This window comes from Dermacentor andersoni, chromosome 1 (genome assembly GCF_023375885.2).
Source record: "Dermacentor andersoni chromosome 1, qqDerAnde1_hic_scaffold, whole genome shotgun sequence".
Taxonomy (NCBI): Eukaryota; Metazoa; Arthropoda; class Arachnida; order Ixodida; family Ixodidae; genus Dermacentor; species Dermacentor andersoni.
The window spans coordinates 15,305,204-15,331,201 of record NC_092814.1 but is presented as its reverse complement, the minus strand read 5'-3'; the positions used below and the strand labels follow the sequence as shown (position 1 = coordinate 15,331,201).

At 46.8% G+C, this 25,998-nt stretch overlaps 1 protein-coding gene across 1 annotated transcript in view; it reads left to right on the top strand.

The window, feature by feature from the left end:
• LOC126545897 (protein Skeletor, isoforms B/C-like) overlaps nucleotides 1-25,998 on the top strand; it is a 269,421-nt gene that overhangs the window by 41,474 nt on the left and 201,949 nt on the right. Inside the window, exon 2 of the mRNA XM_050193940.3 lies at nucleotides 24,687-24,821. Within this exon, the coding sequence (XP_050049897.2) occupies nucleotides 24,687-24,821 (135 nt within the window). The remainder of the gene's footprint in view (nucleotides 1-24,686; nucleotides 24,822-25,998) is intronic.

Sequence of the window (25,998 nt, the reverse complement as noted above, 5' to 3'; positions counted from 1 at the left end):
GCACTTCCACTAGGGTGTGTTCCACGGTTGTTCCCTGAATTGTGTGATCTTGCGTGGTGAGATTTTTCTTCGTCAGGATGGCTGTTCTTTGAGATCCGGTGTGTATATCATATCCCTGTATGCGCAGATTGGCGTGATAAGTTTCTTGGATAGCCATGATATCTGGTTGTTCCAGTTTGGTCAGTTCTTCTAGGTTTGTTCTTTTGGTTCGGATACAGCGACAGTTCCATTGCCACAGCTTCATTGGGAGTTGTGGTAATCTCTTCTTGGTATTACTCGCCATCTTGTTCGATATCGTTCTCTTCGCCCCGGGCCATGGATTCCGGTCTGGCTGCATTGTAGAGGTTTTTACGTGCTTTCTAGCGAGCCGTGTCGGTGTTGAGTAGCTTTTCTACTGTGGCTTTCGTTATGTGGTTCTGCTTGGCATACGACATGAAGTTGCTGAGGTCTTGGAGGGTAGCATGGATAGAGGCCAGCTGAGCGGTGATGTGTTGCTGGAGCTGTTTTGTTATCTCCTTTGCAAAAGTGGTCATGGCCTCCTGTATCTGCTTCCGCACCTCCATTGTTGCAATTTCCTTGATTCTTTCTTCCCTAAGGGGTGGTGGGATGTTTGGCATTCCTTGAGGTTTCGAGGCTTGATTGGCAGTGTTTTGTTCTTTGCACCTTTGTATGAGCTTGTCAATGAGGGCTTGCTGATTTCGGAGTTGTGTTCGAAGATCTCGTTCGGTTTCCGTGGGTTCTTGTGCTCGTGTGTTTCCTCCTGCAGCGTCTGTGTACTTGACTCGCTTTTGTGGGTTGCGTGTACGGGATCCAGACCGTGATCTTGACCGGGGTTCATCGTTTGCTTGAACACTTGTTCATTTGGAGTCACTTCTGGATCTGCGTGGACTGTATAGTGAGGTACTGCTTGATACGGATAGTGCCGGGAAGTCTGAGTCTGAATTTGAATTCCATCTGCGCTGCTGCTCTTGGATGTTGTTTTCCCATTGCAGTCTGATCTTGTATGGTGGTGGATTTGGTTTCAGTTTATGTCGGCCCCCCTTCCCTGCTGTCTCATGGGGTTGTTGACAGATGTTACAGATTTTACAGATTTTACAGATTTTACAACGTATCATGGCTACGCACACTTATATCGCATTCCGTTTCTCTACCACGGGTGCGCTTTAAAACCACGGCGCTGCAATTTTTGCTTTTCTTTCCTTTCTTCTTCTCCGCCCTTAAACTGGCTCTCTTAACTACTACACGCAGAGACAAAGCAACAGCGCGCGCATGCGATCCCATAGGTGAGATGAATATATATATATATATATATATATATATATATGTATATATATATATATATATATATATATATATATATATATATATATATATATATATATATATTTATAGAAAACTATCAGTCATAGCTCTCGTAGTATAGCCCTCTGGGCCGTTTCCTTTTTTTTTTCTTTCGAAAGTAGTCCTATTAGGGTTATTATAATTACACGAAGGTATTTCGCCCTCGTCAGCAGCAGTCCTTGGTATAGTTATTCTGGCGGCTAGCTTCCCACGCTATGCGTGCCGCCATCGCACCTGGTTAAGCTTTTCCTAGACGCTAGAGTTATGCTTTGTCCGCGCAACATTGAGCGATCGGAAAGCGCGTTTTCCCCTCTTGGCCGGCGGAGAGGGGAGGCTTCGTTCCGGCCGCGAAGCTCTCCACATCTCTGTAAGGTGCCTTGTGGTGGTCTCGTGCTGACGATGCCCTCTCGGTGAGCGCATATTTCCCCCCTCGTCTTTTAAGAGGTTCAATACATACAAGCATTTGTCTCGCAAACCAGATTTTTTTCAAGGGAATTTTCCACGTCTCAGTAATTTCTCTCGTCGTATTCGAGTGCTGATTGCCGTGTTATAGTTTGTTAACGAAGCTTTCCCTCAAGTCTAAATATTTTAAGGCAGTTTTCCTAGCCACCCTGGTGCAGTACTTGGCCACAACCTCCTATATGAATACAACAATCGAACCCCGGCCCTCAGTCCGCAGCAGCCGCTAAGCAACTGACCACGGCGGCGGTCAGATCTGTGACGCTGCAGAGGGTGCTAAGAATACCTGGTTCCGGACAGGCCGCCATTGGAATCTGAACCTGGCAACGTTTAACGTTAGAACGCTATCTAGTGAGGCGAGTCTAGCAGTGTTATTGGAGGAATTAGAGGGTAGTAAATGGGATATAATAGGGCTCAGTGAGGTTAGGAGGACAAAAGAAGCATATTCAGTGCTAAAAAGCGGGCATGTACTGTGTTACCGGGGCTTAGCGGAGAGACGAGAACTAGGAGTCGGATTCCTGATTAATAAGGAAATAGCTGGTAACATACAGGAATTCTATAGCATTAACGAGAGGGTGGCATGTCTTGTTGTGAAACTTAATAAGAGGTACAAAATGAAGGTTGTACAGGTCTACGCTCCTACATCTAGTCATGATGACCAGGAAGTCGAAAGCTTTTATGAAGACGTAGAATCGGCGATGGGTAAAGTCAAAACAAAATGCACTATACTGATGGGTGACTTCAATGCCAGGGTAGGCAAGAAGCAGGCTGGAGACAAGTCAGTGGGGGAATATGGCATAGGCTCTAGGAATAGCAGAGGAGAATTATTAGTAGAGTTTGCAGAACAGAATAATATGCGGATAATGAATACCTTTTTCCGCAAGCGGGTTAGTCGAAAGTGGACGTGGAGGAGCCCGAATGGTGAGACTAGAAATGAAATCGACTTCATACTCTGCGCGAACCCTGGCATCATTCAAGATGTAGACGTGCTCGGCAAGGTACGCTGCAGTGACCACAGGATGGTAAGAACTCGAATTAGCCTAGACTTGAGGAGGGAACGAAAGAAACTGGTACACAAGAAGCCAATCAATGAGTTAGCGGTAAGAGGGAAACTAGAGGAATTCCGGATCAAACTACAGAACAGGTATTCGGCTTTAACTCAGGAAGAGGACCTTAGTGTTGAAGCAATGAACGACAATCTCATGGGCATCATTAAGGAGTGCGCAATAGAAGTCGGTGGTAACGCCGTTAGACAGGAAACCAGTAAGCTATCGCAGGAGGCGAAAGATCTGATCAAGAAACGACAATGTATGAAAGCCTCTAATCCTACAGCTAGAATAGAACTGGCAGAACTTTCTAAGTTAATCAACAAGCGTAAGACAGCGGACATCAGGAACTATAATATGGATAGAATTGAACAGGCTCTCAGGAACGGAGGAAGCCTAAAAACAGTGAAGAAGAAACTAGGAATAGGCAAGAATCAGATGTGTGCGTTAAGAGACAAAGCCGGCAATATCGTTACTAATATGGATGAGATAGTTCAAGTGGCTGAGGAGTTCTATAGAGATTTATACAGTACCAGTGGCACCCACGACGATAGTGGAAGAGAGAATAGCCTAGAGGAATTCGAAATCCCACAGGTAACGCCAGAAGAAGTAAAGAAAGCCTTAGGAGCTATGCAAAGGGGGAAGGCAGCTGGGGAGGATCAGGTAACAGCAGATTTGTTGAAGGATGGTGGTCAGATTGTTCTAGAGAAACTGGCCACCCTGTATACGCAATGCCTCATAACCTCGAGCGTACCGGAATCTTGGAAGAACGCTAACATAATCCTAATCCATAAGAAAGGGGACGCCAAAGACTTGAAAAATTATAGACCGATCAGTTTACTGTCCGTTGCCTACAAAGTATTTACTAAGGTAATCGCAAATAGAATCAGGAACACCTTAGACTTCTGTCAACCAAAGGACCAGGCAGGATTCCGTAAAGGCTACTCAACAATAGACCATATTCACACTATCAATCAAGTGGTAGAGAAATGTGCAGAATATAACCAACCCTTATATATAGCTTTCATTGATTACGAGAAAGCGTTTGATTCAGTCGAAACCTCAGCAGTCATGGAGGCATTACGGAATCAGGGTGTAGATGAGCCATATGTAAAAATACTGGAAGATATCTATAGCGGCTACACAGCCACCGTAGTCCTCCACAAAGAAAGCAACAAAATCCCTATAAAGAAAGGCGTCAGACAGGGAGATACGATATCTCCAATGCTATTCACAGCATGTTTACAGGAGGTATTCAGATGCCTGGAGTGGGAAGAATTGGGGATAAAAGTTGATGGAGAATACCTTAGCAACTTGCGATTCGCTGATGATATTGCCTTGCTTAGTAACTCAGGAGACCAATTGCAATGCATGCTCACTGACCTGGAGAGGCAAAGCAGAAGGGTGGGTCTGAAAATTAATCTGCAGAAAACTAAAGTATTGTTTAACAGTCTCTGAAGAGAACAGCAGTTTACGATAGGTAGCGAAGCACTGGAAGTGGTAAGGGAATACATCTACTTAGGGCAGGTAGTGACCACGGATCCGGATCATGAGACTGAAATAACCAGAAGAATAAGAATGGGTTGGGGTGCGTTTGGCAGGCATTCTCAAATCATGAACAGCAGGTTGCCACTATCCCTCAAAAGGAAAGTGTACAACAGCTGTGTGTTACCAGTACTCACATATGGGGCAGAAACCTGGAGGCTTACGAAAAGGGTTCTGCTGAAATTGAGGACGACGCAACGAGCTATGGAAAGAAGAATGATGGGTGTAACGTTAAGGGATAAGAAAAGAGCAGATTTGGTGACGCAACAAACGCGGGTAAACGACATCTTAGTTGAAATCAAGAAAAAGAAGTGGGCATGGGCCGGACATGTAATGAGGAGGGAAGATAACCGATGGTCACTAAGAGTTACGGACTGGATTCCAAGGGAAGGGAAGCGTAGCAGGGGGCGGCAGAAAGTTAGGTGGGTGGATGACATTAAGACGTTTGCAGGGACAATATGGCCACAATTAGTACATGACCGGGGTAGTTGGAGAAGTATGGGAGAGGCCTTTGCCCTGCAGTGGGCGTAACTAGGCTGATGATGATGATGATGATGGCAGTCATGTTCTTGCGGTTAATTTTCCGCCCCGCATATGTAGCGGATGTTGATAAGGGGTTTCGGGCAGATATCTTGCCGGTGCCCTAGTTCTCCGCAGGTTCTGCAGTATTGCACGGATTTCCTGTATGGTTTGCAGCGGTAGTCACAGCATTTATATATGATGTTGTATGGGACGTGCGGTCCGTCGAAGTAGATGAGTGTTGTTGACGATCTTCTTAGCATGCGTGCTGCGAGAACCATGTATCTTGCGGATACGCGTAGCCCCTGTAGTACATCTTCGCTCGTTCCTGGCGGGATGTTGTAGATTACGCCTTTGCTGATGCCCTCTGGTGTCCTGACATGTGCTTTAACTTCGTAAATGGACCCTCCAAGCTGGATGCTGGTGATATTGAGGAGCATGTCGTACGCTATGTCTTTGTTTGGTGTACTTGCGATTATTATATTCTCGGCATGTTGCACTTGAATCCGGATGTTGTCATAGAAGTCTTCTTGGGACAACTTGCTAGCTCGGCCGATGGCATGTGTCACTGCCACCAATGTCCATTTGGAGAGTTGTAATCCCGCCTTAGGTCTGTAGATGATCTTCGTGTCGTCCACTGGCAAAGGCGGAAGTATCGGTTTTGAATAATGTAGCATGGTTCCCGCAATAGGTATTGTTGCTCCGGCTTGCTGCGTTCGCAGTTGGTCTTCTTACTCGGCTGTGGGTTTTGTATGCACCTGAGTCTTTTTGCCTCTCCTCTCCCATCTGTGCCATTTTTCCTGGATGTTTATCGCCTTTCCGCTGCTCTCGTCATACGCCCACTCCGCTTCCAGTTGTTGCTGCTCTTGTATTGTCTCCACCTGCATTTCAATGCTGTTGTTTTCCTGGTTCAGTTCTCGTGCACTTCTTGCTGCGTCGGATGCGTCAGTCATTGGTACTCAGCGGCAGCGCGGAGTCGCTCTCGAAGAGAGCGAGCGGCGGCTCATGAGCGCCCACGAGCTACAGAATATGCTCCGCGGGTCACGGGTCACGCGTGTTCGGCTGGCCGCTTAGCCTTGTAGGATTAGCTCCGCTAGCGTGGCGTGAAACCTTCAAACAGAAAAAAATGACGGTAATTCCACGTACCGCTCATAAACTTGATATCCTCCGGTACCACTTCCGTGCCGATTCCGTCGTTGCCACAGTTTTCGATGAATAAAAGCAGGTGTCCGGAAAATTGCCGAAAAATGCAGGAGCTCATGCGAAGTGCGTCAGCACTGATTAGCTCCCTAGCGGGCTATATAAGGCATCTGAAGGACTATAGACGACTTCCTGTCTTCGTTTTCGCAGCTCTGTCAGAGGCAGTATGTATGCTGTTACAGTGCAAATGTGAGTGCGTGATGTCGTCGAAAAAAGGATATATGGGATGGCATGCATACCCTTCGTTCATTAAGACCTGAGTTCGTCATGAGACTTCGAAACCCAAGGAACGTGATGCTTGCCATTATAAAAGGTTTTATCATCGGGCGCGAGGACCTGCAATGGTGGGACCTACCTGATGTCTCGCTTTCCCCTCATATAACGGAACGATGCAACAATGAGTGGAAGAAAAGCAGAGCGATGACGGAACAGAGTGAGAGGAACAATAAATGTTCATTTCATATTCTCGGGCAATTCCGCTACGTTTTCTGAGTGTAACAATTTTACACGGCTTTAATTTCAATATCTGTTTACTTCAGGCTCATTGTAACTACTGTATGCTACTGTTTCGTGAACGCCCTGGGCTTTGTTTCTCCATCAAAATCTTGTGTGGTTTGGATGATATTTTGTATCATGTCACCTTGAAAAAAATTTAACGTGTGTATACATCCCCTCGCTATAATGCTCCTCGAGCGAATATAAGACTTTGTGATGAATGAATGAATGAATTTATTAAAGAAAGGCTGTTCCGGTGACTGGATCTGCCTCTTTTCAAGAAGGCACAAATGTACGTGCGATTAGGCGAAATTTAGTGCCGGTGTTGCGCAGGCTAATAACCAGAGTGCGCCAAGCAACAATAATACAAATATGGGCCGTCGCACACTCTTCAAGCGTTGAGTGAGTACGAACGATGCTGAAAATGTGTTCCTATAATAAAGCTTTACTGCAGTGTCTGTCTGCATTTTGGTTCTTGCTTCACTAAAGTTTGATTGATCGTCTCGTAGTATGCACGCCGTCACATGCCATATTTTTCGCCTTGTGTCACTCTTGAATCACCTGTTAACAGTAACCTTGTCGAACGCATTGTGTCGTCCTCGGTTTTGCTTGATTCCTTTGGTGTGACATATATATCATTTAGTTGAGTTCATAATCTGTCTCGATAGCGAATTTCTTGTAAGTACAAGACCATGTCGAATGGAGTTGTGCATTGTCCCTATGCTGTATCATGTCTGAGTAGTGGCATCTTCAAGCATAGTTGAGAAAATGGCAAATAAAGAAGCAAAACAATGCAATACTTGAATGCACTGAATATTGATTTGGGGAGCACCAATTTTTCATGTGCCAAGAACATGAAAATGTTAGGGTGTGTAAATGGTGCCATCCCACGCAATAACCTTGTAGCATATAACGAGAGAGAAGACATCTCATTTGCTTAGATCAGCTGTTGAATGTCGTGTTTTACTGTTTATTTGAAATTACGAAATGCTATACAACGCCGCCATGCAGTTGGCATTGCGGGCAAAGCTGAATCCCGAAGAAAATTTTAAGAACTTCATATTGAGAATGCTTATTGTAACCAGAACAAAAAATATTCTGGCGACTTTTTTCTAGCGCAGCATGGGTTACAACAAGTGCTTTGATCCAAAGACACAAAGCAGTTCGACTGACAGCATCCGCTTTCAAAAGCGCAAAGCAAGTTTGTCTTGCTTGTGGTTAGGTAATCACTGTTATTCGACCGACAAGGGGATGGTTCTTTGACGGGAAAACAAAGTAGTAACGCTGGCATTGTTCGATAAATGACCGTGTATACCCTGTCAGTCCATGTCTCGACCGCGCGAGAGTGGAGTCACGTGATGTAACTTTGAACAAAAAATGACAACAGCGCAAAAGCTCGAAATACTCGCCTTCGCGCACGGCAGTTAAGTATCGCACGTTTAACAAAAATAAAATAAAAATAAATTAGCATTGAGCTGGTTGATCACCTCGCAAAGGGACCACTTCCAGGAACGCCGAACGCAGATGGCTATACCTGCTGCAAAAAAAAAAAGTGCTTCTGTCGAACGAGACAGGTACGGTATATTAATATGCTGAGACGCTACGCAAAACAAACAGGAAGAAAACAATAGGAGACGAGAAAGATGGCACACTACCTGATACCAACATTTTTGGGGCACTTGCACTTTACACCTCTAAAGCTACGGCGTGCGCGAAAGAAGATATCCATTTTCCCAACAACAGGCAATCACCCAACCACCCAAAATTCTCTTTCTGGATGTTTATCTCCGCCATCCAAGAGAAAACCGCATTGCCAATGTCTCTATGCCACCCTATCTGCAGTGGCAGACGCCAAGTTGCTTTCGGGAAAGGACACGCTGCAGGTGCGCCATTTGCTCAAAAAATTATCTGCACTCACTCGCACGACATGACATGACAAGAACTTTATTTGTTTTCTGAGGGACTGAGAGCTAGAGGACCTAAGGGCTCCCCAAGATCAAATCGGTGGCTCCGCCCCGGGAGACGAAGTCCCGCCTCAATGTCGTGGGCCCTCTGGACAGCCTGGAGTTCAATGTGGAGATTGCTGCTCTTGAGGGATTCCTCCCATTGTTCTTTCCTGATGGATGGAGAGTCTTCCAAAGCTGGGCACAGCCAGAGCATGTGTTCAAAAGAGCATGAATCATGACCACATTTGGGGTACGACTGTCAGTGGTCAGGGTCTATCCTGTTGAGGGACCGAGGAGTGGGATACGAACGGGTTTGCAGAAATCTGAGTGTGCTAGCCTGAGGTTTTTTCTATTTGGGGGGTAGGGGTGGAAATGTCCCCCTGCCCAGTCGATAATGGGAAACAATTTGTGGAAAGTACCTAATGGATCTTTGTGGATGTTGACCTCGTTCCAAGCCTGGCTACCCGCGACAACGCAGTATGTGAAATCGCGCGCTCTCCGGTGGGCATGCTCGTTAGGATTACATCCGAGCGGGTTAACTGAGCCATCTACAGGTTTTCCCGCTGAGTTTAATCCAAACGCCATTGAAAATAATCCAGGTGCCAGCCTATTTAATCTGAGCGCCAGCATTTTTAATCCCAGTGCCAATAATTTAATCCAGGCGCCAGCACATTTAATCCCAGCGCCATCCGAATTAATCCGCGTGCCAACTCATTTAATCCTTGCGCCAGCCATTTTAATCCAAGTGCCACATTTTAATCCCAGTGCCAGTCAATTTAGTCCTCTTGGAAATTGATTGAGAAACGAATAATTCTTGCAGAAGAGCTCGTAACAGGCGTCATGGATGCCGTATATTCATTGATGTATCACTATATTGGCGTCAGCACTATAGGAGCACAGTTTCCACGCTACCGGTGTTGTCATGGTTTCTTCAGAAACACGTCCGTGTATTATACCGCTCGCTCATTTCCTCCTTAATCGAGTCGCATTTCCGAGCGACAAGAGACTCGCACAAGTGAGGCAGAATCGTGATGGATATTACGCGACTTGGGTTGCGATCATGACATGCGATTTCCTTCCCTATCGTCTTGCATATCGATCGACATTGTTCGCAAGGGTAAAAACTTGCTCACCATTACTCAGGCACTTGGCATAATCACTAAGCGATTCAATATAGCTCACTAACCTTGTATTTTGCGTGCACTCTTATGCTTCCGACATGCTTACCAAATGAAATGGTTCTGAGAAAGTAACCGCTTATCCTTGAGTGACATGATTAGGTCACTATAGTGACGTACTCGACTTCACCGGCGTCGCACCTCTCCTAACCTGTCTACTAACATATCAAAGGAAATCGCTTTCAAGGCTCAAAAACATGCTCCCTATCACTGAATCGCGTGACGTGATCACTAGTGACTCGCGTGACGTCACCATGCACTATCCACGCACTATTCTCACGCATGCACTATCCTAAACTGCCGACATGCATATCAAATGAAGTAGCTTATAAAGGGTAATAACCGGATCACTATCACCCAGCCAATGACTTGATCACTAGTGACTCCCATGACGTCATCATGGTTCTCACCCAACCATTCACTCTCTTAACCTGCCAACATGCGTATCAAACGAAATGGCTTTTGAAAAGCAACAACCTGCTCATTATCACCAAGTCAAATGAGGTGATAACTAGTGACTCACGTGACGTCATTGCGGCTCTAACCAAACCGTGCACTCTCCTAACCTGCCGACATGTATATCAAACAAAATGGCTTTTAAAGAGCAACAACCTGCCCATTATCACAAAGTAGAATGAGGTGATCACTAGTGACTCCCGTGACGTCACCGCGGTTCTCACCCAATCATGCACTCTCCTAACCTGCTGACATGTATATCAAACGAAATTACTTTTCAAGAGCAACAACCTGCTCATTATCACAAAGTCGAATGAGGTGATCACTCGTGACTCACGTGACGTCACGACGGTTCTCACCCAACCATGCAGTCTCCGAACCTGCCGACATGCATATCAAACAAAATGGCTTTTAAAGAGCAACAACCTGCTCATTATCACAAAGTGGAACGAGGTGATCACTAGTGATTCACGTGACGTCACCGTGGCTCTCACCCAACCATGCACTCTCCTAACCTGTTGACATGCATATCAAACGAAACGGCTTTTGAAGATCAACAACCTGCTCATTATCACAAAGTCAAATGAGGTGATCACTAGTGACTCACGTGACGTCATTACGGGTCTCACCCAGCCGTGCACTCTCCTAACCTGCCGACATGCACATCAAATGAAATGGCTTTTAAAAAGCAACAACCTACTTATTATCACAAAGTCGAATGAGGTGATCACTAGTGACTCATGTGACGTCACTACATTCGCGCGCGAGCGTCAACTGCCATTGCCTGCCGGCACGTATATCACAAGAAATGGTTTTCAAAGGGCAGGTAGCTGCTTACTATCGCTCATTAACATGACGTGATCACTAGTGACTTACGATGCGCTGTTCCGAGGAACTCGCTCATGATATCTGTCAGAGAAGAGACGCATGGACACGCGCAAACCGTGTTATGATGGTGACTCACATGACATCACCATGAAGACTATTTAGCACGCACTCTTCATTAAGGGCTCCATTAATATGAAAATATTTTTAAAAGGCGAAATATGCGAATTGAGTCACACCTTTTTCTTACAAATGAATTGGTCATTATGAAATGATGGTTCTAATATTGCCGGCAACCTTGTCATGCTACCGACCTCGAAAGAAAATATCCTTGTATAGGCTTACACTTTGATGGTTGCCTCGCGTTAATCAAATATAAGTGGAAAATTGACGAATAGCTGAATCTCGGATGCATGGGATTGAGTGCGCATTCTTTTCTCCTAAAGCTCGAGGATGGACTGCAAGAAGTACAACCGAAAAAATAGCGTCGTGATGTATTTTATGAGACAAATCACTCGACACGAGATGTACGAAGATACGGTGAGATCTTTGGAACGAAAATATGTAATTTATTTGATGCGGTATTTAATTTCACAAGATACCAGGGCACTTCCTGAATGGGATTATAGAAACAAACCGAGAACAACTACATGTCCTCCTCTCTAAGCGCAGCCTGAACAAAAGAAAAGTTGTGCCTATCAAATGCAGCGCAATCCACGCGTTGAACAAGTGTCATTGCGTGTTGTGCAGCATTTACAAGCAACGAGCGAGTTCCTGTTTTCCCATGATTTCCGAGCAGTCTCTTCCTTCCTCTTTTATTTCTTTTCAATTGCATATTTCCCAACTTTTTGTCCTGCTTATAAAAGTTGCGTGTCTTACTTTGCAGCGATCACAAATGATGGTTGGCTTACCAAATTTGTTGCTGTGCTTTGGTTTTGTAGAACGAAAACACTTGTTTTCATCTCAAAGCATTTGCTTCTTGTCTTCAAACGTTATTGATTGGCGGCAATTTATTAATGAAGTAATTCTTTTGACTACAGGAGCAAGATAGTTTTGTGACTGAGCTTTAAAAAAGCACAAGTCTTGCTCGTGAAGCTTGAGCTATTAATTGTCTTCGGCCACTTTCTTCACTGTCTTGGAGAGAATGTAGTGATTCTGTGCACCTTACTTGCTCTTGCAAAAGTGTTTAGTGACTCTGTACTGGACACCCCTTTGTTTCTTGCTCCTGTTCAAGGCTGCGTGGTGTAGCTTGCATTATGTTCTTGTAAAATTGGTAGTGAATGAAGCTCTATTTTGGCGTCTAACGTATTAAAATTGGCATCAGCATCAGAGTGCACAAATCTACTTTCGCTCCGAACGCTTCCAGTGAGTACACGTGGACTTGTACCGTCTGGCAGAATTCTCAAAAACTTTTGACGTCTTTTAGATGTTTAACTGGTTCTTACCCTATCGACGCATTCACGTGGGATTCGTTTAAATGATTTTCATTACCCACTTCTTCCTTCACAGTTCGATAAATCTGATCGGAGCGCCTTGTAGCCATTGCAGTTGACTTTCCATCAAAGATTAAGGGAACCACGAGGAAAGCGGGAAATGGAAATTCAAGACGATGAGCAAAACGAGAACAAATAAAAGCGGGACCGAACGTTTCGACAAGCGGGCTTGTGTTATTTAAGGCGACATGTTTTCCTCGGCACAGTATATATAGGGTATATATAGGTAGGGTTCTTCTGAAGGAGAGAGGTGGTAAGGCGGTTGGGCGAGGTAACTCCCGAGGGTGGGTTAGCGGCGAGAGTGTAGAATTGAAAAGAAAGGTATGCTAGTCAACGTCGGGGGAGGAATGTTAGGTAGCGCCGTAGATCAGCCGGCCGTGTGTATTTTGGTGGAAGAGGCCTGGACGACGGGGGCGGGGGGGGGGGGGGGGATATCGGCTCCGCTGTAGGTCAGTGAGCTATCCTCTATCTGAAAGACAGAATAAAAGAAGTGGAACAAAATGGTGCTCGAGCAAAAAATACTAAATTGGACTAAATATATAAATAAAAGGAAAAAAGGGAGGAAAGAAAAGAGAAACAATACACTAAGCAACCCAATGAAAAATAACAAAGTACTGTTGCCTATAGCTTGAAATTTAGCATAGCGAATAGATTCTAAAGCTCCCTTTGAAACGTTTATGCCTATTGGTTGCAGTGTCTTGAACCTATGGATGAGGTATGATTTTCTGCATTTTCTGTCTCGCGCAGAACGGAAATTTGACTGTAGGATGTAGTGTTTAAGTTCACCAAAGTTCTGACGTGGTTGGTTGAAATGTTCGGCGACGGCTTTGGGAAGTTTTTTAGCTGTGCCCGCGCGATGTCAGTTTGACCTGACGTTCATTGATTGTCGCGTTTCACGGACATATGTTTTCTTACAAAAGCAACACTGAAGCGTATAAATCGCATCGGAACTAGTCCAAGTAAAGCTAGTGTTCACTGCGTGTGTATGACTACTTGCGGTGCTTTTAATTTTAATGTCACTTTGAAGGTGCCTGCAGGTTTTGCACCTGGGGCGACAACATGCTTTTATTAAGAGGGAAAGATGTTGGCTGACTTCTGCATGCACTAACGGGACTTTATAGTTTCTGTTGCGGCGATAGGTCCCCCTTGGTACCACCGCGAGCGCTTTTCTCAGACAATGGTTACTCGATAATATTGAGTGGTATTTTCGTACGATGTCGTTTATGCTTGAGAGGGCATTAGAACATGTTATAAAGGCTGGTGGTCACTCAGATTCTGGTGTACGCTGTTTCTTAGCTAATTCCGACGGACTCTTCAATCTTTACGCAACGTCAGAAGCTCTGTCGAGAGGAACTTGTGGATAGTTTCTTTCTGCTAGCGTTGCTTTAAGGTCATTTAGGCGGTGCGTATAATCGTTTTCTTCGCGGCAGATTCTCCTTATTGGTTACGCTTGTCCGAGAAAAATTACTTGCTTGCAGGCTCGCGGGTGATGACTGTTGTAGTCTAAATATTGCTGGCTATTTGTAGGCTTGAGGTAAACTGTAGTTCTCAGTTTTACATTTCTATGTAGACCGTCGTGTCGAGGAAGTTGATGAGATAAGAGGCTGGTGAGCAGTATTAGATCTTGCCGTTGAGTGCTGGAGTTGGCCGACGTTGAGGACGATTTTGCGAACTGAAGGTTTATTTACAGTAATAACACAAAGTAATGAACAGTCATAAAGTCATCCACGGCCGGCAGCAAATCGGACACTGCGGCCCGTGGCAAGAACGATAAAGAAACTCTTCTCACAGTCTCTCGCTTTTACCCCTTCAGTCTATCGGCGTCACGTAGTTTTGGGCTAATCGACGAGCCAGCTCAGCTGTCGTCATTTTCCTCCAATGGTAGGCGCCCGTGCAATTGCCGTAACATTCGGCCAATGGGGATGCTCCAAGGCCTCCATCGTCCAAGGGTTGACTTGCCTCCGGCGTCACCTCTTGGCCTGGAAGCGCTCCGCTGCAGGAGACGGGTTGTTCTTGAACAACCTTCCAGAGCCGCAAAACAGCTGTGCTAGGGACGAAGATCAACTACCTGGAACCATGCCAGGCTCCCGTTGCACTTTCGGGAAGAGTCAAGCAGGGGGGGGAGACAAGAGCTCGACGTGCGGCGCACGAGGTGGGGGTCGCCAACATGTGTGACGGGTCCGGGAACGTGGTAGACGCGCCCCGGCGCACCATAATTGGAATGCGACGGTGATTGGATGTGTTCGGGGAACATGAGTGATGCCAGGAAAAGGGTCCGTATCCAACAGCTCCTCCTCGCGCCAGAAGTTCGGAATGGCCGGTGAACTCAATTCACTGGCTATGAGGAACGTTTATGAAACATGAAGTGTACTGGTGACCAGCCTCGTGGGACGGATTTCTGGATCCCGGGCCCTGGAGAACGTACTTAAAACAAACGAAACGACATAGCGCTGCACCACGTACAAGCACAGGCTCTTCACCCCTGACTCGCCAGGCTAATCTATGTCGAAATCGACCCTGTTCTCCCCCCCCCCCCCCCCAATTTTGATAAAGCAGTTCCAACCACCTTTCTAAACAGCTTCCCATATCTCCCCGAATGCTGATAAGGCCAGAGTGATATTGTCGTTGCAAAAGAAACGGGAGAAAGTTAAACAGTTAATGAAAACAACTTTTATAACTATCCACAAGCAAACTTTTAAAACTACAAGTATGACTTCCAGCCCATAATAACACTTCCTACCTCGTTATTCAAAGGAAGGAAGGTAATACGTCGGTTTATCGAAACAACCGGCTCAAACCGTCCGCGTTCCCATTTAACTTGCGCCTTTTGTAACGGACGGTGAAGTTATATTCCTTTAGAATTAGACTCCATCTCAGCAAGTGTCCGTTCTTAGGGGAGAAGTGTCTGAGCCAGGTCAGAGGACAGTGGTCGGTCTCGAAAGTGAACTTCGCTCCGTACAAATAAGATAATTTCAGGACCGCTCAAACTAAGCAGGCGCATTATTTTTCGGAAGCGCTGTACGCCTCCTCTCTGCACGTTAATTTTCGGCAAGCATACAGTACCGGATGCTCCTCCGCGTCTTCGCCCACCTGGCTGAGGACGACTCCCAACCCTCTGTCACTAGCGTCGCACTGAACGATAAATTCCTTAGAATAATCGGGGGTCCGAAGCACTGGTCCTGAACTCAGAACCTCTTTCAGGTGCTGAAATGCGCTTTCTTTAACCTCATTCTACCGACCTTTTCCGGGCTCTCCCTTTCGGAGGGTGTCTGTCAGGGGGCTTGCTACCTTTGAGAAATTTGGAGTGTACCTCTGGTAATATCCCACGAGCCCCAGAAAGGCTCTGACATCCGTCTTAGTTCGCGGTTCAGGAAAGTTATTGATAGGCCCTATCTTTAGTTCGGAGGGCCACCATGTTCTTTGTCCTACGGCATGCTCTAGGTAGGTAACTTGCGAACGCCCAAAGTTGCACTTTTCGGCCTTTACCGTGAGACCCGCGTCTCGTAGACGTGCCAGCAACTTCCTTAAGTGCTCCAGGAGATCGTTCCAGCTGTTAGAAAAGATGGCCACATCATCTAAGTAGGGGATCGCGTAATCTTGTAGGTCTTTCAAAATAATATCCATTAGCTTGGAAAAGCTAAACGGTGCGTTCTTAAGCCCGAAACTTAACATTAGTGGTCGAAATGTGCCAAGGGGGGAAGTGAATGCTGCGTAGGGACTTGAGCTTTCTGACATGGGCACCTGCCAGTACCCCCTAACTAAGTCGATTGTTGAAATGCGCTGGGCTCCGCCCGCCCGTTCAACTCGTTCTTCTATGTTAGGTATAGGGTAAAGTTGGTCCGTTGTAATCGCATTCAATTTCCTATAGTCCACACATGGACGCGGCTCTTTCCCGCTCGCCTCTACGAGAATCACCGGGGAAGTGTTATCACTGTCTGCTGGCTCAGTTATTCCCAACTCAAGCATTCGTTTGATCTCTACTTCCATTATTTCTCGCTGACGAGGTGAGACCCGGTACGGTTTGGATTGGACGGGCTCGTCTGATGTCAACTCAATCTCATGTGTAATGAGCGTCGTTCTCCTCGCCCGGCTACTGAAGCATTGGTGAAAGTCCTCAAAGAGTTTCCGAAGGTCGCTTACTTGATCTATCTCGAGAGCCAGTCGGTTTACAGACAGATTCGGGTTGTCCTGTATGGAACGTTCCGCATCTGTCACTGTCGCTAAAACTGGAAGTTCGACCGCTACATCTTCAGACGCGTTTACCACCATGTTCACAACCTCTTCCCTTCCGCAATAAGGTTTCAATAAATTGCAGTGGTAAATGATTCCTTCATTCCTTTTTCCGGGAACTTCTAGGATGTAGTTAGTCTCCGACATCTTCTGGGTAACTTTTAGGGGTCCGTGTCACTGCACCTCAAGTTTGTTTTTTCGTGAAGGCCTTAGGATCATGACCCTGTCACTTACCTTAAATGTACGGCTACGCGCATTTCTGTCATAGTACGCCTTCGCGGTTTCCTGGGCCTCTTTTAGGTTTTTTCAACCAGTTCTCTCGAGACACTTAAGCGATCCAGCAATTTTAAAATGTAACTGACCACTGTCTGGCTTTGACCTGTTCCTTCCCACATTTCTCTTAACATTCTGAGGGGGGAACGGATCGTCCGGCCGTACACCAGCTAGGAAGGCGTGAACCCTGTTGCCTTATGTGGGACCGTTCTCAACGCGAACAGGGTTGCGGGTAAACAGTCTTCCCAGTCCGCTTTGTGTTCATGGCACAATGCAAGTAACACTCTCTAAAGCACCGTGTGCATCTTCTCAACGCTGTTTGATTGTGGATGGCACACGGAGCTCTGTATCAGCCGCACACCACACCTTTCTAGAAACGTCGTGGTGAAAGCACTTGTACATACCGTTTCTTGGTCAGCCTGAGTCTCTGCAGGAAAACCAATTCGCGCAAACGCGGACAACAGAGCGTCGTCTATCTCGGTGGAGCTCAGTTCCTTCAAAGGAATCGCTTCAGGAAACTTTGTCGCGGGACAGAGCATGGTCAAAAGGTACTTGTACCCTGATCGTATCGGCGGCAAAGGCCCGACTGTGTCGATCACCAGCCGACGGAATGGCTCCGTGAATAAGGAAACCAACTTTAAAGGTGCCTTGCGTTTATCTCCCGGCTTCCCAACTCGCTGAAATGCATCACAGGACCTTACATAATTTTCCACATCCCTAAAGCATCCTGGCCAGTAATATTCTAAGCGCCTTTCCTTCGTTTTGATGCTTCCTAGATGGCCCGACCAGCCATTTCCGTGACAAAGTCAGGAGATCCGCGCGATACCTCTCGGGAACGATTAACTGATCGAGGATATGGCCTCTACGATCTCGGTGGTGTCTATACAGCAGTCCTCCCTTTTCGTAGAGGTTAACGTTGCACCTAGCTATGCCCCCTTTCGCGTTGTCGTGTAAACGTGTCAGAGTCTCGTCCCTCTAGCTGTTACTCCGCGCTGAGCGACTTCCTGTTCACCTGGAGAAGCCTGTCAAAGCCCCCAGAGGCATGTGAAAGTACGGAGCTGTTCTCCCTTTCTGTTACTTCCACTGACGACCTTTCTTCGCTACGCGAGTTTTCTACGGGGATCATTTTATTGGCACCTCTGCTGTCACACCGTTTTCTTTTTCCTCCGTTGTCCGAGGTTCTACTAGGTTATGCACTTCCTCGCGTTGTGCCACCGCAGCGCTGGGGTCCTCGGTCAGCTGAGCGGCGAGTTGGCATGCTCGCGAGCGGGTTAATGCCTGCGCCCTTCCTTCTCCGAACTCCTGACCGCGCTCCCGTAACAAACGCTCCGAATGGTTTGAAAAGACGTACGGGTAGTCCATTGGTAGCGCCTTCGAAACGCCTGTCTCTGTCTCTAGTTCTCCGAAAGGACCGGAAATTGTCACTTGTGCTATGGGCAGACACACGCTGTGTTCCTCTAGCACTGACTTGATCCAAGTTACCTTCCCTGTATAGTCCTCGGCGTTTACAAAAGAAGGGTGAACTAGGTCCGTGGTTGCTCCACTGTCCCTTAATACCTTACACGTTTTTCCGATAATCCGTAGCTCCTGGAGGTATGGACGGAGAAGCTCCAAGCTTTCGTCGCTTCCACCCACGTCCGAGGCATAGTGACCTAGGCCCTGGCACTGATAACATCAGACCGGTTGGCTCTTCTCGAACTCTCGCGTATGAACCTTATTTGTCCCCTCCTCCGGAGGGCTGCTAGCTCCTTTTTCGTCGTTCCCTTCCTGAGTTTTTTTCATCGACTCGGCCCTCTCGGTAGCTTTTACCTGTGTCTGTTTATTGTGGTGGATATAACTTCTCGGATTATCCCTTCTATTTCAACGCTCGTCGTCAGTAGTGAGTTTTCGTCGCATCACGTACTCATCAGCTAGCCAAGCCGCCTTATCTACCGTGTCTGCGGCATCTCTATCCTGCACCCAAAACCTCACTGACTGTATAATGCTGCGGTAGAATTGTTCGAGACAAATACACTCTATAATTTTGTTTCTACTTTCGTAGACCTCGGCACCCTTAAGCCCCTCAACAAGGTTTGTTTTCCAACCGTACGCAAACCCTGAGTAGCCCTCGTCGCTTTTTTTGCTCGCTTCTCTGAATCGCTGCCTAAATGCTTCCGGGAGAATTCGATACCTCCTCAACAGCGCTGCCTTTATTTTCCCGTAGTCTTCCGCGTCATTCCCCGTTCATCATGCGACTACGTTCGCTGCGCCTTACTACGTTCACTGCACAGTACACCTATCCCAAGTTCTCTCGAAATGAACCAAGAATAAGGCAATGTCCTCTCCAACCTTGTACGGTTTCATCCACTTGTCCATCCGACATGGCTCGACCTCGCTTGATCTGTTACGGTTGTCCCCTTCACCGCCCGCCACTGGACGCGATTTCTGAAGTTCAACCTGTAGCTCTGCCATCTTTCTTTCGTGCTTTTCCCGTTCTCGCTTACGCTCACGCCCACTCTCACGTTCTTGGTGCTCACGCTCCCGTGTTTCTTGTATCACCTCCCAAGCAATCTTAACGCTTTCATCATTGCCAATATCTTTAATTCCTTTTTAGATAGCTGGCTTTTTCATCTTTTCGTCCTCCTCAACTCCCAACTCGTCGCACAATAACAAGTCCGACCTCGTCAACCTTCTAAGATCCATGGCAGCTGCCCCGACTGGTCGTTAGAACTGTTTTCCTTAAATAATTTGTGCAAGCACAAAATATGCAACAAATTCCCGATTTCTAGAACCATCAAAATAAACACGCAGAATTTGAAGTCTGGCGAATAAAAAAAAAAGCACTTGCACACTCACGGATGCAGCACCACGCCATCCGGTTCATCGGTTCTCTCTTCCCGCTTCCTCAGGACTCCCTGGGTCGAAGGGTTTTTCTTCTTCGCTGTTCCCAGTTCCTCAGGACTTCTTTGGACGAAGGTTCCTCCCACCACTGCTACCAGTTATTAGATCTTGCCGTTGAGTGCGGGAGTTGGCCGACGTTGAGGAGGATTTTCAGAACTGAAGGTTTATTTACATTATTTACAGTAATAACACAAATGAATGAACAGTGATAAAGTCATCGACGGCCAGCTTCAAATCGGACGCTGCGGCCCCTGGCAGGAAGAAAGAAAAAGTTCTTCTCCCTGTCTCTCGCTTTTAAACCCTTCGGTCTCGCGGGGTCACGTCATTTTCGGCCAATGGACGAGCCAGCTCAGCTGTCGTCGTTTTCCTCCAATGGTAGGCGCCCGTGCAATTGCCGTCACATTCGGTCAATGGGGACGCTCCAAGGCCTCCATCATCCAAGGGTTGACTTGCCTCCGGCGTCACCTCTTGGCCTGGAAGCGCTCCGCTGCAGGAGACGGCTTGTTCTTGAACAACCTTCCAGAGCCGCAAAACAGCTGTGCTAGGGACGAAGATCAACTACCTGGAACCATGCCAGCCTCCCGTTGCACTTTCGGGAAGAGTCAAGCAGGGGGGGGAGACAAGAGCTCGACGTGCGGCGCACAAGGTGGGGGTCGCCAACATGTGTGACGGGTCCGGGAACGTGGTAGACGCGCCCCGGCGCAGCATAATTGGAATGCGACGGTGATTGGATGTGGTCGGGGAACATGAGCGATGCCAGGAAAAGGGTCCGTATCCAAAAGCAGTAAATTTAATGATATGGTGGAAGCCATTGAAATGGCTAATTAAGTCGGTTAAGGTGCTTGTGCCATGTTCCCATATTATAAATTTGTCGTCAATGTAACGAAGATAGGTGTGGAGTTTTAAAGGGTAGGATTTCAACAGCTCTGCTTCAAGCTGTCCCATGAACGTGTTCGCATACGTGGGAGCAAATGGTGTTCCCATGACTGTGCCGAACGTTTGGAGGTAGTGAATACAATCTAATTCGAAATAGTTGAGCTTTAGAACTAACCTACGGAGTGACAGGTAAACTTCAGGAACGTGCGCTTGGGGATTGACTGCGAGAGATTTCAATACGGCTTGAATTTGTTCACCCCTGGGTACGTTAGTGTAAAGGCCAGAATCAATCAAAGTGACTAGAATAGCGCGGCTGGAAAGTATTTGGTTGGCGTTGATGCTGTCAATAATTCAAAGGAAGTGGGACGTGTCTTTAATAAAATATGGGAGGGTGGTGGGAAAGTTTGCCAGGTGGTTATTTAAGAATTTAGGTAAAGACTCGGTAGGTGTGTTGTTATTAGACACCAAAGGCCGACCTGGGATTTCTGCTGCAAGTATTTCTTCTACGAGAATCTTTGTACTTTAGGAAGAAGATAAAAGCGGCCTGCTTCTTTGTTCTTGGGCATCATGACGGGATATTCAAATTGCGTGATTAACTCAGTGGACAGCAGCTCCGCTATTGTGCTTGGCACAATATTGCTGTAGTCTGAAGTTGGGTTAGAGTCGACCTTTCAGTAATGGGCGTGGTTGCTCAGTTGTTTGGAGGCCTGATATTTGTACTTTTCTATAGACTAGATTACGATACTGCCGCCTTTGTCTGCTGGTTTTATTACAATATCATCTCTTTCCACGAGAGCTTTTAGAATTTGGTGCTCAGCAAGGGACAAATTTTTGTGATTGTGGCCACGCCGTATTGACTCTAGAATTTTCTTTGAGACTAGCTTTGTGTATAAATCCAGGTCTGCAGGCACTGTTCGACTTCCGGTGTCCACGTGATAGGTGGCCTAAGAGAGTCTTTATCCCGTTTTCATACGTCTGGCCTATGGAATAAGATTTCTTTGATGCACATATGCGCACTCTGTCATATATCTCTGGGGAGTTCGTATTTATTTACTGCATTTATTTACTTCCTGGCATTGTTCTTAGAGAATATCAAATAAAGAGAGCGACGCATTTTCTAGAACAACATTCTACTTCAATAATAGCCTGGAGGGTAAAGAGCCGAGGGCACATATAACCCTAATTCTAAGACTTTTGGGACTTCTCTGTGTTGAGTGCAGCTAGTGTAAGGTTTTTAGGTGAAATATGTTATTTGTTTGTTTGGCGGCGAGTTTGCGGGATTGCAGGAAAGGGCGAGATTTGTTGTTGCGTGTCCTATCCGTAGTGCGTGGTAGTCATTTCTGTTTGGTTCGGGCAGGCCTCTGGAGCGAAACATCTTGAGGTGGTGTCTTTTTACGCTTTGTTTTATTGTCGAGGCCTGCACTGATGTCTGTGTATCTGTCTGCTGATTAGTGTATGTAGCCGTTTAGGTGAAGGCTTCACGGGTGGTTGTGGGCTTCCGTATGAGCGGGTGTTCAGATGGTGTTGGTTCTGCATCCACCCTCTGTGTAGATGCTTCTTGGGTTCCAGGTTTGATGGAACGTGCGTACGAGCTGGTGTTGGCGACTTTGTGTTTTGCGTGTCTTTTTGTGTTGTAGCTAACTGGGACGGGGCCCTTGGTGTTGTAGGTTGCGACGGTTTAAATGAGTTCCTGAACCTGTACTTGATGTTGTTTGTTATTACCTTGACGCCATAAAAGTCCGTCGCGCGCTAGAAGAATGTCGGGATCCTAATGTATTTCAGCATGGTGTATGACATCGACGTTTTCGTGTTGGTTTCCAATATGTCCAGAAGAAATTCAGTAAACTTACATGTCCCTAGTGCGTAAGCTAGGAGTGTCTCTGATTGTTGAATAAGTGGCCTGTGTTGTTTGCGATCATGGGAAGTACTGTTATCAGGGTGATTTCTGCGTTTGGTCTGTTGGTGTACAAATCGTTTATGAGCGTTTTCATGGCCTTAATTGCGTGGCTACCGGTGTCATGGTTCAGGTCATTAGTCCAGCAGTGATTGATGACATGTGGGATATGCTGTGGTGCTGCTGCAATGAGGTATCGGATAGTGTGTGTTGTGGTGCCACCCTTCAAGCTAATGTGTGGTGAATGTGGGCCTGGCGGGAAGTGTTCGTGAATGTACTTGTAGTGAGTGTCGCCAATGAATGCTACGTGTGCCAAGGAAAGCTGAGAGCGCTAACGTTGTTCGTTGATCTTCCATCGGTAGAAATCCAGGGAAAACACGGGGAAGGCAGTAACTGGAATTTGATGTATTGCTATAGGTATTTAACGGACTTTCCGGGGGCTGACTATTTTCATGCATATGTTTTCGTGTGTTTGTATTTAACCGCTTTACCACCTGGGTTACTGTGTAATCCACGGCCGAATGGTTAGAGCATCGAGCTGCTGTGCTGAGGGAACCGGGTTCAAAGTCACTTGTCGGACCAACTTGAATGACCGAGCATGTGCCGCATGTGTGCCGCTCTTCAATGAACCGCTTTCAGCACCCGCCGGGATGGCGTAGTGAATTTGGCGATGCGCTGCTAAGCTCGAGGGATCGAATCCTGGCCGCTACAGCCGCGTTTCGATTGGGGCGAAATGCAAAAGCACCCTTATACCGTGCGCTGGAAGCACGTTAAAGAACTCCAGATGGTCAAAATTAATCTGGCGACCCCCCTACGGTGCGCCTTACAATCATGTCGTGGTTTTGGCAACTAAAAGCCAGAATTTCATTAATTTCACGCCTATTTCACGCCAACATGGGTCACTGTAGATGCGCGACTTGGTATGTACCGCTCTTCAGTGAGCCTCTTTGATGTAAACTTGGGCCATTTGGGTATATTCTAGTAGGTGTGTGCTGCTGTTGAATGGCAACAAATATTCTTTAAATTTCTTTGATGCTCGCTAGAATCGAACCGACGTCACGATGGTTTCTCAATGACAGCAACTCCACGCTTTATCTGGCTGCGCCGCAAACGCACTGGCTATGCGGTGCTTTTGAATGAACGTGTTTCCCACCAACGTTTAAGCGAGCTGCGTCATGAATGCGCTGAGCATTTCGCCGCCCTCGATTAACCTCTCGCCAACTTATATCACTGCCTATTTGCCACTGGGTGTGCGGCAAGCGAGAGCACGATTACCAACCTTCGCAGGCACCGCTGCGCCACATTTTTCGTCTCGGCAACGCCACTGGAGGGCGCGTCAAGGCACGGTTGTGGGGGGCATGACGTGTTTTGCAGCGTTCGCGTGCACCGCAGCGCATTTCGGAGGCCACGCTTCGCGGCGGCACCGCTAGATGGTGCCGAGTGGTCTTACGGAAGCGTGAAAGAGGAGCCCCGCTGCAGTACACGCCTTATAACTAACTAGTTTCGACGGTCGCTATACGTTGTCTTGGTATATTAATTCAATGCTAAACGCATTATTCTCGACAGTCATATTGTGATTGGTGCCGCCGATTTCTTCTACTTTTTTTCTTTATGTTGCTGCAGCGTCAAAGAGGTTCATTGAAGAGCGGCTAACACTCAGGGGCACCTACTCAGTGAAATAAGCCGACGGGAAAGAGGTTAATTGAAGAGCGGCACGCACCTAGTGTGACATACGGTTGATCAAACGGTTTTGAACCGTGTTCCCTTTGCAGCACGATGGTGCACCCATTGGACTATGAACTGTCCAGTCACCCACGTTGGCGAGCAAACGGTTAGGTCGACAGACCACCAGATAATGCCCTGAAAGTGCGTCAAGTTTTCAATGAACGCTAGTCGCATTAACCCTTTTCGTCCCAGTATCCTGTAGCAGGATACAATTGGAAACCTTGGTTGTCCTCGTCACGTCGGTTGTGGATTTAAGGAAGCTACATTTTCTTTCCTTTGCGAATTCTTAAACGTGTCTCTTGCAGGTATTGCGGCTGCGTACTACGGCAAGCTCATCGGCCCGATCAAAACAAACGCACACGGCTTTACTGGAAACGTGTACGCGGCGAATGACTACAACGTGATCATCACCGATCTCAACTACGATGGGAAAGGCCCAGGTGCGTTGACACTCTTCACTCTCAATATCTTGCTTTAATGCCACTGTTTTCAACACTCAAAAGTGACTATTGTCACTTTTCTCATACTTGAGTGTGGTAAGATCTCATCAGTTTTTCATCCGTAACGACAAATGCGTTTCCATGACGTTCATGTCGACCACGAGTAATCAAATATTGCGATGCTGAACGCTAATCAACGTAATTGATGAAACTTTAGGTACTTCAACAAATTACAAAAATAAATCACAGTCAAACCCACTGATAAGGAACCCGTTATATGAATGCTTGAATATATTACAAACGGAGGCACCATTCATATTACGCCTCGTAAACGGTGTTGCAGCATTATTTGCAGACAAAATTGTTCACCATAAGAACGGAAAAATTATCGATTAGTGGCCTGGTTAGCCAATCGGATAACTCGCCTTACTGACGTCAGATGCACAACACGGGCGGGTGAGGTGGTTGAAAACTCAGGGCAGCGGCACCGCTGCGATCGGTAGCGATGTACACTTTTAAAACCCTAGAATAAGAGAAGTCCCATCGAGCGACGGCTGCTTCTTCGTCGAGATATTATTTTTCTGTTTTCTTCGAAGAATCAGTGCTGTTTTGAGACTTTGTGTTGTTGACCAGAGAGAAGAGACATGCTGTGGGATACCTATGGGTTAAAGATCACGCACATCATGTGGTTTTAATGCGCTCTTCAGCGCATGTGCGCCTACCACGGCGGTAAGCAGCAAAGAACACCGGCACAAGCCATATGTCCCACGGCGCGTTCCAAGGCGCATGGGTGCCACGAAATCGGCCCCGTATTCGGAAGTGCCACAACATGCGACGCTAGTCTTCAACGCTGCAGTACGTTCCAGCGCGTCTTGATTGAATATGGCCGAGACATGCGAAAGTGGAGCCAAGAAACCACGGGTTGATGAATATAGGACATCCACGTATGAACCCAGCGAAGCAGAAGACATAGACTGTGACGATATGCCGCGTTCTCTTTGGCAGCGTACAAAAAGAAGCGACCTGAGAAAATTCCAGTTGTTTTTCGACCCTCGCAGGAAGGATTCAACCTCTGGCTAGTGAATCCAAACCGCGCTGCGTCAGAAATTGTTTCCGCGGCAAAAGATCAGGTGCAATCATTATCATTCTGCGACAATACAGATGGAAGTGTCTCTTT